The sequence below is a fragment of the Salvelinus sp. IW2-2015 genome, unplaced genomic scaffold, assembly GCF_002910315.2.
Source record: "Salvelinus sp. IW2-2015 unplaced genomic scaffold, ASM291031v2 Un_scaffold2097, whole genome shotgun sequence".
Lineage (NCBI taxonomy): Eukaryota > Metazoa > Chordata > Actinopteri > Salmoniformes > Salmonidae > Salvelinus > Salvelinus sp. IW2-2015.
In genome coordinates, this window is record NW_019943435.1 from 22,306 (window position 1) to 34,760 (window position 12,455).

General features: G+C 44.9%; 1 protein-coding gene across 1 annotated transcript in view; it reads right to left on the minus strand.

Moving 5' to 3' along the window:
* The window catches only part of LOC112072944 (solute carrier family 46 member 2-like), an 11,604-nt gene extending 5,879 nt beyond the window's left edge, over positions 1-5,725 (minus strand). The window contains 7 exon segments of the mRNA XM_024140321.2: positions 2,041-2,124; positions 3,981-4,152; positions 4,430-4,617; positions 4,620-4,724; positions 4,727-4,799; positions 4,802-5,014; positions 5,133-5,725. Coding sequence (XP_023996089.2) covers positions 2,041-2,124; positions 3,981-4,152; positions 4,430-4,617; positions 4,620-4,724; positions 4,727-4,799; positions 4,802-5,014; positions 5,133-5,375 — 1,078 coding nt within the window. The 5' untranslated portion in view covers positions 5,376-5,725.
* Between the last annotated feature and the right edge of the window lie 6,730 nt (positions 5,726-12,455).

The following is a 12,455-nucleotide window of genomic DNA, read 5'->3' on the forward strand; positions in this document are numbered from 1 at the left end:
AGTAGTGCCATGTTAATATATTAGTGTCATGTTAGGCGAGAAACCAGTGTGTGTTAGGGTGAGATTACTGCGGATTAAGAGAACCATGTAGGTGTAGTGTATTTAGTGTCACTGTCAGGGTGAAACCAGCTTAGGGTATTAGCATTGTTAGTGCTGCCACGCTGTTAGGGAGAAAACCAGTAGGGTAGACATCTAGTGTTCATTTAGGGAGAAACCAGTAGGGTTTAGATTAGTGTCTATGTAGGGAGAAACCAGTAGGGTAGATTAGTTGCCATAGTTAGGGAGAAACCGAGTAGGGCTAGATTAGTGCCGCATGTTGTATATTCGTGTCATAATAGTTGAGAAAACCAGTAGGGTTAGATTAGTTCATGTTAGGTTATTCGTGTCATTAATTAGGGAAACCAACAGAGGGTAGATTAGTGTCATTGTTAGGGTGAACCAGTAGGTAGATTACTCTGCCATGTTAGGAGAAACCAGTAGGGTAGATTTAGTGCAGTCGTTAGGGAAGGAAAAACCAGTAGGGTAGTTTAGTGTCATGCTAGTATATTTGGTCTAATAGGGTGAAACCAGTAGGGGTAGATTTGAAAAAACAGGAATAAATTTCTAAACACACTTCCCCCCCAGAACCGAAATTAAAGGCATCGGACCAAATAACCACTACATTTTAGGTTGTGGGTTAACCGAGATTATGTCCCCAACATAGTCCACTACTAGCCTTTCATATATCTGTAGGGTTAAGGTGCCACTTGGGTCTCACCCCTTGCTTTTTCTGACGAGGGGAATAACAATAGCAACGCTAGTTCATTAGTTTATGTGGTTGAACCAGAACAGGACACACTGGTGATTCTCGTTCCCTCGTTTCTACTGTGAGGAGGGTAAAAGGGGGAAGTACACAAACATGTGCAATCAGACACGTCAAACATTGAACACACCTAACAGGATGAAGAGATGTGTTTTTGTTTTTTTACTGACCCCATCTTTAGTCACATCGTTTCAACTGATCTGACTAGCTTGTTCATCCAGTTCTGGTTTATTATAACACATCCAGATGAACCCATTCATAAGTGTACGAACAGGCCCTATGCCATTCCTATATAGTGCACTACTTTACGAGCCATGGAACCTTCCTATGGCACACCTAGCACCTTATGGAACCCTATTCCCTATATAGTGCCACCGTACTTTAGACCAGAGCCTATGGAACCCTATTCCCTTATCTAGTGCACTACTTTGACCTGAGCCCTATGGCAACCTGTATTCCCTATATTAGTGCCTACTTTTAGACGAAGCCCTATTGGACACTAATCTACCCTACTGGTTTCTCCCTAACATGGCAGTAATATATTAACATGACACTAATCTACCCTACTGGTTTCTCCCTACCACCCTGTGTTGCAAGGGAATGCGTTGTCATTCATGACTTGCGTTAGCCTTCGTCGCCGGCCCCAGAAAGTGAGTAGTAGCAGTGGTTAGTCAACTGTGTTGTGTCATAGCAGATGTGAGTGAATGACACATCGGTGCATACAGTATGTGATCAGTGGAAACGTCACTAAGCCTCCTTTATTTCTTTAACCTTTTATTTAACTAGGAAAGTCAGTTAAGAACAAAATCTTATTTACAATGACGATCTACCCCGGGGCCAAACCCAGACGACGTACGCCCCCCTATGGGACTCCCAATCACGGCCGGTTGTGATACAGCCTGGAATCGAACCAGGGTCTGTAGTGACGCCTCATTGTCCTCTGTGTCATTTGCCAAATATGTGTGGAATATTATGAGTGGAGTGGCAAGGAATGGAATGTAAACACAAACAGGTCTAGATCTGGAATTTAAACACAAACAGGTCTAGATCTGGAATGTAAACACAAACAGGTCTAGATCTGGAATGTAAACACAAACAGGTCTAGATCTGGAATGTAAACACAAACAGGTCTAGATCCATGTAATCATATTCATTGTGATCTAAAAGGTAAAACTGATCCTGAATCAGCACTCCTACTTTGAGACTCTTGAGAGACAGACAGGAACTACAGGACTTACCGTACGATGAGCCGGTCACCTGTTTAGACAGTAGAGCCCGGATGGTTGGCATGGGAATCAGCGCGAACAGGGTCAGGGCTCGAGCTGAAACAGAAATGTAAGGAAGGGTTTGAATACAAAAACAATTCAGGTGTAGAATTACAGACAAGATCAGGTGACCATTCCAGCAGAATACGTTTATGGTCTATTGTGTTCTAGTCTATTCTGCTGTATTCGATTCAGCCTCCTGGGTGATTTTGTAAGAAAGAAGTGAGTTTAACCACAATTCTGTTGAAACTAGTCCAGACGGGAACACACCTTATAATCTAGTGTTTCCACTAACTCTCCCTGCAGTAACTACATCTCCCTGCAGTAACTACCTCTCCCTGCAGTAACTACCTCTCCCTGCAGTAACTACCTCTCCCTGCAGTAACTAACTCTCCCTGCAGTAACTACTCTCCCTGCAGTACTACCTCTCCCTGCAGTAACTACTCTCCCTGCAGTACTACCTCTCCTGCAGTAACTTACCTCTCCCGCAGTAACTACCTCTCCTGCAGTAAACTACTCTCCCTGCAGTAACTACCTCTCCCTGCAGTAACTACCTCTCCCTGCAGTAACTACCTCTCCCTGCAGTAACTCCTCTCCCTGCGTAAACCACCCTCCCTGCAGTAACTAACTCTCCCTGCAGTAACTACCTCTCCTGCAGTAACTAACTCTCCCTGCGGTAACTAACTCCCTGCAGTAACTACCTCTCCCTGGCAGTAACTAACTCTCCGTGCAGTAACTAACTCTCCCTGCAGTAACTACCTCTCCTGCTAGTAACTAACTCTCCCTGCAGTAACTAACTCTCCCTGCAGTAACTAACTCTCCCTGCAGTAACTACCTCTCCGTGCAGTAACTACCTCTCCCTGCAGTAACTACCTCTCCCTGCAGTAACTACCTCTCCCGCAGTAACTAACTCTCCGTGCAGTAACTACCTCTCCCTGCAGTAACTACCTCTCCCTGCAGTAACTAACTCTCCCTGCAGTAACTAACTCTCCCTGCAGTAACTACCTCTCCCTGCAGTAACTAACTCTCCCTGCAGTAACTAACTCTCCGTGCAGTAAACACTCTCCCTGCAGTAACTACCTCTCCCTGCAGTAACTACCCTCCGTGCAGTAACTACCTCTCCCTGCAGTCTCTCCCCTGCAGAACTACCTCTCCCTGCAGTAACTAACTCTCCCTGCAGTAACTAACTCTCCCTGCAGTAACTAACTCTCCCTGCAGTAACTAACTCTCCCTGCAGTAACTACCTCTCCCTGCAGTAACTAACTCTCCCTGCAGTAACTACCTCTCCCGCAGTAACTACTCTCCCTGCAGTAACTAACTCCCGTGCAACAAGCCTACCCCCCCCCCCCCCCACACACACACACACACACTACCCTACCCCCCTTATCTCACACACCCATTGATCACACAACCTGTCAAACCTGTCAGAAACGAGAAGCTGAAACATAGAGGAGGAGTCTGATTAGTATATTTTAAAAGACAGTGTTATTTATTTTAAATCAAGTCTTATCTTCACACTGCTCAGTAAAGTCCCACTCACCCCACACCATGCTACATTGTGTGGTGGCCTGGACCTCGATTAGTTTAGCCAGCCTCCTTCCTCATTCCAACTCAATGACAGAGTTACTGCAGGCAGAGAGGTGGGGTGTGTGTGTGTGTGTGTGTGTGTGTGTGTGTGTGTGTGTGTGGTGTGTTGTGTGTGTGTGTGTGAGGGGGGGGGGGGGCATACAATGCTCACTGAACACTGATATCCTGTTTATTATTCAGGATACTCAAGTATTCTCTTTGAGTTGACACACATATAAACATTTGCCCAAACAGTTAGTACAGTACTCATAAATCTATCATAAATTATAGGCTTCTGTACTTACAAAATGATAAGGGCACTGTAAATAAATATCTGATTATCTTACCCAGATAGAACATGTACGTTGCCGTGACGAAGGCCATGAAGTAGATTCCGGCAGCGGAGGACACCATGCCGATGATGATGAGGGTGACGTCACTCACCCACCTGGACATTATCATGACACCCAGGAAGCTCGTCAGGAAGACCGTGAACCCTGCGGCGTTACCGTAACCTACCTGTTGACGTGTTTTGGTTTAACCAGAGCCCGCTATTGCAAGAGTTAATTCTCACAAGTCACAACTCTGAAATAAGGGTTTTATCCTAGATCTTTGTTTGTGCCATCGTTCCAACTCCTTGTCAAACATGTTGGCATGACAGGGCGAGAAGTGGCATAATGGCACAAACAGACTGGTAAACCAGGCTACAAATGCACATCTTGTTTGATTTAATCAGGACAATCATGTAATATATATATATATTTTTTACCCCCAAATAAAATACATTTTAACTCACCTGTGTAGCACTCCAGTTCAGAGGCTCCTTCATCTCAAAGGTCACCAGTATCTCCATCCCACCCCCGACGGCCACGTCATATAAAATACCGCTAGCGAAGAGAAGCAGAATGTTCAAAATATTCCTGGGATATCGCTCAGTGACCAAGCCGTTGGTCTCGTTGCGCTCTTGCGCGCTGTCGAGACACTTGGTTTTAGAAAGAAGAACGTTGTGTAGATGAGACACAAAAAGTAGAGGAAGACACTCAGGCTCACTAACAGAGTCCCCTGTTTAAAGTCCACACTGTACAACTGGAGAGGTGCCCGGACGCTAGACTACCGATGAGACCGGCTACTCCGTAGACCAGCTCGATGTGCATCATGTGAAGAGAGCCCGGTCCTCCTCGGTGGAGGTGAGCGACACCAGGGCCATGACCCCGGCCCAGTAGGAGCAGAACCCGCCGCTGAGTCCGTGGAACACCACCCCGCCGAACATCGCCTGTATCGGGAGCTCCATCACTATGACCAGGAGTAAGACTACTCTGGAGACCAGGTAACCCACCAGAGGGATGACGATGGGGATCTTCCGGTACCCCAGGTCCCCTACCTTGGACGGATGAATGAATTGTATTAGACGTATTTAAAACACACAAAGTTGCTATTTAAAAGTACAACCATAGGCTATATTAAAAACGATCCAGGATTAAAACCGAGTATCGAGTTACCTTGGCTAAAAGAATAGCGGGTAGAATCGGAACGAACTTGGCCAGCATATTATATATCATGTAGAAGTTGGACATAGCTTTCTGCCGGCTGTCTTCGGTGGGGGTGGGATAGAGCGCATCGGTCATGTTGGCGCATCTCTCCTTGACCACCATCTGCAAACCGGTGTCGAAAAACGCGCTGGCTATTTGGGCACATAAAACCACCGGCTCGATGCGTTTACGCATTTTCCCGAATGACCACATGATTAGTCCCGATAGAAATCGACAGGCAGGATATTTAAAAAAAAAAACGATATCTACCAAGTAAACTCCAACGCCTAACCTAACCAAGGACTGCCACCTGTCCAAGTCTGGGTGACTGTAGACATTTGCGCTTTACTGATCACGACATAACCTATCCAATACCCATCCACGTCTAGTTCCGTGTTTCAAACCGAGCCATGAGCTCACAGAGTAGATTACTGTACGTACATGATGACAAAAGACTGGGTGGGACTGGGAGTGGTACGACAGCCTCTTAGGGAAGTTGGCTCAGAACAAATATTAAAACAAGCCTAACTGCACAGGCGTTCATTTTGGCATTCGTTTTTTAGATATAGTCTAGTCTTGGTCATTTTGACAAAAATATATAATTAAATCACATGTTTGTCATTTGAATAATGACCAGTGGTGGAAATAGTACCCATGTGTCATACTTGAGTAAAAGTAAAGTAATTAATAGAAAATAACTCAAGTAAAAGTGAAAGTCACTCAGTAAAACACTACTTGAGTAAAAGTCTAAAAGTATTTGGTTTTAAATATCCTTAAATATCAAAAGTCAAAGTATAAATACTTTCAAATTGCTTATATTTAAGCAAACACAGCATAATTTGTATTTGTATTTGTTATTTACAGATAGCCAGGGCCACACTCCAACACTCAGGCATCATTTACAAAATGTAGCATTTGTGTTTAGTGAGTCTGCCAGATTAGAGGAAGTAGGGATGACCAGGGATGTTCTCTGTTTAGTGAGTCCACCAGATCAGAGGCAGTAGGGATGACCAGGGATGTTCTCTGTTTAGTGAGTCCTCCAGATCAGAGGCAGTAGGGACGACCAGGGATGTTCTCTGTTTAGTGAGTCCTCCAGATCAGAGGCAGTAGAGATGACCGGGGATGTTCTCTTGATCAATGTGTGAATCTGACCATTTTACTGTCCTGCTAAGCATTCAAGATATAATGAGTACTTTTGGGTGTCAGCGGAAAAAGTACATAATTTTCTTAGGCAATGTAGTAAAAGTAAAAGTTGTCAAAAATATAAATAGTAAAGTGAAGTACAGATACCCCCAAAAACTAGTTACGTACTACTTTAATGTGTTTTTACTTAAGTACTGTACACCACTGATAATGAATGTCTCGTTATTGTCAAAATGACGAAAACAGTGGGTCAACTAAATGCCCTTTCATTTTAGTCTCAATAACATTTGTATGGCTTCATTAACCCATACTACACATACACTACCGTTCAAACGTTTGGGGTCACTTAGAAATGTCCTGGTTTTTGAAAGACAAGCACATTTTTTGTCCATTTTAAAATAACATCAAATTGATCAGAAATACAGTGTAGACATTGTTAATTGTCACGCTCGTCATTATGAATGGACCAAGGTGCAGCGTGGTAGGCGTACATTTTCCTTTATTAAATGAACACCGAACAAAAACAACAAAATACCAAACAAAACGTGAAGCTAATAATAGTGCTGACATGCAACTATCCATAGACAAGATCCCACAAATCACAATAGGAAAATGGCTACCTAAATATGATCCCCAATCAGAGACAACGATAAACGATAAAAGTGCAGACTCCGGCCGCAAAACCTGACTCAATAGGGAAGGGTCCGGGTGGGCATCTACCGTCGGGGGCGGTTCCGGTGCGGGGCGAAGTACCCACTCTGCTCGTGGACACGTCATCGGAGGAACCAGACTGTGGCAAGTTGCGGGAAGAACTGGACTGGGGGTCGACGCCGGACGAACCGGACCGTGAATTGTCGCCAGATGCTCCGGACCGTGGATCGTCGCCGGGGGTTCCAGGCCGTGGATCATCGCCGGAGGAACCGGACCTTGAATCGTCACCAGAGGCTCCGGACCGTAGATCGTCGCCGGGGACTCCGGACCGTAGTTCGTCGCCGGGGACTCCGGACCGTAGATCGTCGCCGAGGACTCCGGACCGTAGACCGTCGCTGGAGGCTCCGGACCACCGATCGTCGCTGGAGGTTCCAGACCACCGATCGTTGGAAAAATGGCTGTGTTTTTCTGTGAATAGGTGATGACCAAACATAATGATATGTTGTGCTTTCATCGTAAAGCCTTTTTGAAGTCGGACACTGTGGTGGGATTAACAATAAGTTTATCTTTGAAATTGTGTAAAATACTTGTATGTCTGAGGAATTTTAATTATGAGATTTCTGTTGTTTTGAATTTGCCGCACTGCTCTTTCACTGGCTGTTGTCATATCGATCCCGTTAACGGGATCCCAGCCATAAGAAGTTTTTAAACAGTACCCACAAAACACCAGTCTCAACGTCAACAGTGAAGAGGCGACTCCGGGATGCTGGCCTTCTACCCACAAATGCTGATGCTCCAAATACTCAACAAGTCTGAAGAAGGCCAGTGTTATTGCTTCTTTAATCAGAACAACAGTTTTAAGCTGTGCTAATGATGGGGTCAACTTGGGGTCATGATAGGGGCTGCACCAAATGATTGATGTATTATAATAATTGATTATGCTTATGTTGTATTAATAGAAGGGGAAGGGCTATAAGACCCCTCCCCCACTACATTTATAGGGTCCTGGACTACAGATTAGCAATATATATATATATGCATTATAAGGTTTAATATTGTTCCACAGTTCTTTTCTAGTCTCTGCTTCTTATAAGAAACGGTCTGAGAGATGTGTGAGTTATTTGCAGTCTTAAACAGGGTGTCTGTGAGAAAGCGCCTCAAGGCTAAAAGAGATTCATAGACACAGAACCCTGCAGGGGAGTGAAAGAGATAAGAGACTAGTCAGATGAACCACTATAAAGCAACTTGGGGAAAATTACTGCTGAGCCCTTAGAAAACACTGGAAATATTGTTTTCTTCTGCAAGTTTATAAAACTGTATATGCATGGGCTTGGTCTCATGAGTAGAAGGTGTTGATGTAGGCAGTTACATCACTAGGGGTTGACTGAATGCATATTAAAAGCAACTTAGACCTTGTCTATTTTGCAGAACTCAGGAGAGACATCAGTTGTATGTTTGATGTTTGATCTTTGACTTCTGTCTACAGCTGTATTTTTTTATAAAAATTGTTATGATTTATAAATGCACATTTTGAGTGTTCCTTATTTGTTAAGTAAATAACGGAGCCCAGATAAGTGGAACCAACATTTGGCGAGCTAGCCAGGAGGGAGTGAGCGCACCGCTACTGGACGGAACCTGAAGCCCCTTCTCTGATCTGATCACCAAATTATAAGGTAAACACCTGTTATATCGAAGTCTGTCATTTATAAGAAGTGGGTGTTCAGTGTTTCACTGGTATATAAAAGCACCGCCTCCCTCTTGTAATTATAAAAACAAAGTAACCTGAAATGTGCATGTACAGTGGGGAGAACAAGTATTGGATACACTGCTGATTTTGCAGATTTTCCTACTTACAAAGCATGTAGAGGTCTGTAATTTATATCATAGGTACACTTCAACTGTGAGAGACGGAATCCAGAAAATCACATTGTATGATTTTAAGTAATTCATTTGCATTTTATTGCATGACATAAGTATTTGATCACCTACCAACCAGTAAGAATTCCGACTCTCACAGACCTGTTAGTTTTTCTTTAAGAGTCCCTCCTGTTCTCCACTCATTACCTGTATTAACTGCACCTGTTTGAACTTGTTACCTGTATAAAAGACACCTGTCCACACACTCAATCAAACAGACTCCAACCTCTCCACAATGGCCAAGACCAGAGAGCTGTCAAAATCAAAAGTAACAGTCAGTATCTGGTGTGGCCACCAGCTGCATTAAGTACTGCAGTGCATCTCCTCCTCATGGACTGCACCAGATTTGTCAGTTCATGCTGTGAGATGTTACCCCACTCTTCCACCAAGGCACCTGCAAGTTCCCAGACATTTCTGGAAGGAATGGCCCTAGCCCTCACCCGCCGATCCAACAGGTCCCAGACCTGCTCAATGGGATTGAGATCCGGGCTCTTCGCTGGCCATGGCAGAACACTGACATTCCTGTCTTGCAGGAAATCATGCTCAGAAAGAGCAGTATGGCTGGTGGCATTGTCATGCTGGAGGGTCATGTCAGGATGAGCCTGCAGGAAGGGTACCACATGAGGGAGAAGGATGTCTTCCCTGTAACGCACAGAGTTGAGATTGCCTGCAATGACAAGCTCAGTCCGATGATGCTGTGACACACCGCCCCAGACCATGACGGACTCTCCACCTCCAAATCGATCCCGCTCCAGAGTACAGGCCTTGGTGTAACGCTCATTCCTTCGACGATAAACTCGTATCCGACCATCACCCCTGGTGAGACAAAACAACGACTCATCAGTGAAGAGCACTTTTTGCCAGTCCTGTCTGGTCCAGCGACGGTGGGTTTGTGCCCATAGGTGATGTTGTTGCCGGTGATGTCTGGTGAGGACCTGCCTTACAACAGGCCTACAAGTCCTCAGTCTAGCCTCTCTCAGCTTATTGCGGACAGTCTGAGCACTGATGGAGGGATTGTGCATTCCTGGTGTAACTCAGGCAGTTGTTGTTGCCATCCTGTACCTGTCCTGCAGGTGTGATGTTCGGATGTACCGATCCTGTGCAGGTGTTGTTACACGTGGTCTGCCACTGCGAGGACGATCAGCTGTCCGTCCTGTTTCCCTGTAGCGCTGTCTTAGGCGTCTCACAGTACGGACATTGCAATTTGTTATCTGCAGTCCTCACGCCTCCTTGCAGCATGCCTAAGGCACGTTCACACAGATGAGCAGGGATCCTGGGCATCTTGCTTTTGGTGTTTTTCAGTCAGTAGAAAGGCCTCTTTAATGTACTAAGTTTTCATAACTGTGACCTTAATTGCCTACCGTCTGTAAGCTGTTAGTGTCTGGAATGTTCTGGAACAGGCGATAACCTACGAGACACCTGAGATAGATTGTTTAGTTAGGGACAGAAGCTGTATCTGAGAGAACAGTTAAGTATAACTCTGACTGGTGTGTAGTTTGTAACTCTCCTCATTTGGTAAAGCAGAAATATGCCACCACATGTATATTACTCTACAACCTGAGGAACTAGTAGTACCCTCAACATTTTTTGTTGAAATACAACCTATAATTACTTGTAGGAGGATAGTTAAGGAGCCTTTTAAGGTGAATTGGTGGAGAGGAAGTTGTGTTTTATGGGCAGATGAGAAGACAGTAGAGGAAATAGAGTCAAAACGAATACCACATCCACTATTGATATTATTACACGTTAGATAATAGGAAAGGCTAATGTAACAGTATAAGTTTAGTCCGTCCCCTCGCGCGAACCAGGGACCCTCTGCACACATCAACAACAGTCACCCACGAAGCATCGTTACCCATCGCTCCACAAAAGCCGCGGCCCTTGCAGAGCAAGGGGAACCACTACTTCAAGGTCTCAAAGCGAGTGACGTCACCGATTTGAAAGGCTAACTAGCTAGCCGTTTCACATCCGTTACACAGGGCACCAACACCCTTATCATTACACGGCTGACTGTCAAATAAAACCACACCGACGCTCACCATGTCTGCAAAAGGCCTGTAAAGGGATTTTTAATGGCCCAATGGTGGAATAAAAAGTTAGGAGTAGGACAGAAGTTATTTGAATAAAAGGTTGAACATATTTGTCAGTGACACTTTCCTACCGTAGGAGATGTACAACCCTTAATATACCAGTAAAATTATTACAAGGAAGTTCTGTAGAGATTTTCACTGGTGAATATAATAATACTGTTACTTTGCACCTTTAAGATACAATATTAGGAATTGAAGTCTATCATGCGGTTGTCCCGTGTGTGAAATATATTTGAGTTTAGTAGAACCATTTACTATAGCCTGGGTTAAGTGAGAGTAGAATTAGGATTACAATGTTACCCACTGTTGTTTAACACACACTGAAAGGAGATAGAGAAGAATTTATATAGGCATATTCATACATATTACACCCACTTTAGGATAACCCTATAGAATTTGGAAAACACATTACACGCAGACTATCTAAATAAAAAGCCGGAGCACGATGGCACAGTCAAACCAGAATGAGCAGATAGGAGCAATGAAGCCTGTACAAGAATAGGTTGGATTGAGTCAAAGAGATAATGCAGACAAGAGAAATGGACTAAAAGAAAGGGATGAGGAAAAGTACCCTTGTATCAGAAACTGTGATAGGAATGATAATGCCGGAAGGACAGATCTTCATGAACAAGGCCACCGTGACCAAACTAAAGCTGGAGAGAACAATAGAGTGCGGAAGGAAAGAAATGAGTCAGGACAGAGTCAGAACAGGAGTACTCCCCACCGCCCCCGCCTTCGTATGAGACTCAACCCAGAGGACCCCCGGGTGACTATACACAGATCTACCCTCTCATACCACTGACAGAAGAAAATGGAGAAGCCACCACACTTATCCTCAAGGGGACTCTAATAAAGGAGGTGGATGACACAACAGCAGGAACAAGTGGCATGAGAACAATAGAATTGGAAGAAGAAAAAGAGGTACAGTTCCTGGAGGGACTTTCCCCTCGCCATCCCAACTAACTACTACAGAAGCTAAAGAAAAGTACAATGTGTCAACATCCATGGRTGACCTATTCAGAGAGCAAGGAAAAGGAGGACTAGACACTCTGCACTGAAGAAGGCCCAGCTCGCACAGATCGAGACAGGAAGTGGGGATTTTTACTCACAAAATGATGGCCGCTCAATGTTGCTTCTACATACAGGCTCACCACAACCACAGTCTGCCGCTCCCCCCACAGTCACATCAGTCACACCTGTGAACCTGGTGCCTGCAGGGTATGTGCCAGAGCCCTGCATGACTGGAACAACACTCAACGCTGGTCCTGTGGGCAGTTGGGGCATGTGAGTTCGCAGTGTGGGGGGAAATGAAAGAGGAAGAGGTTACAACCAGGGGCAGAGGAAACTTTGGGCCTGGCAGAGGAAGAGGAAACTTTGCTAATGCCCACCAAGGCAACAACATGCTCCTCAGCCACAGTACCACTCACCCGGAGCTGAACATGCTCCTCAGCCACAGTACCACTCACCCGGAGCTGAACATGCTCCTCAGCCA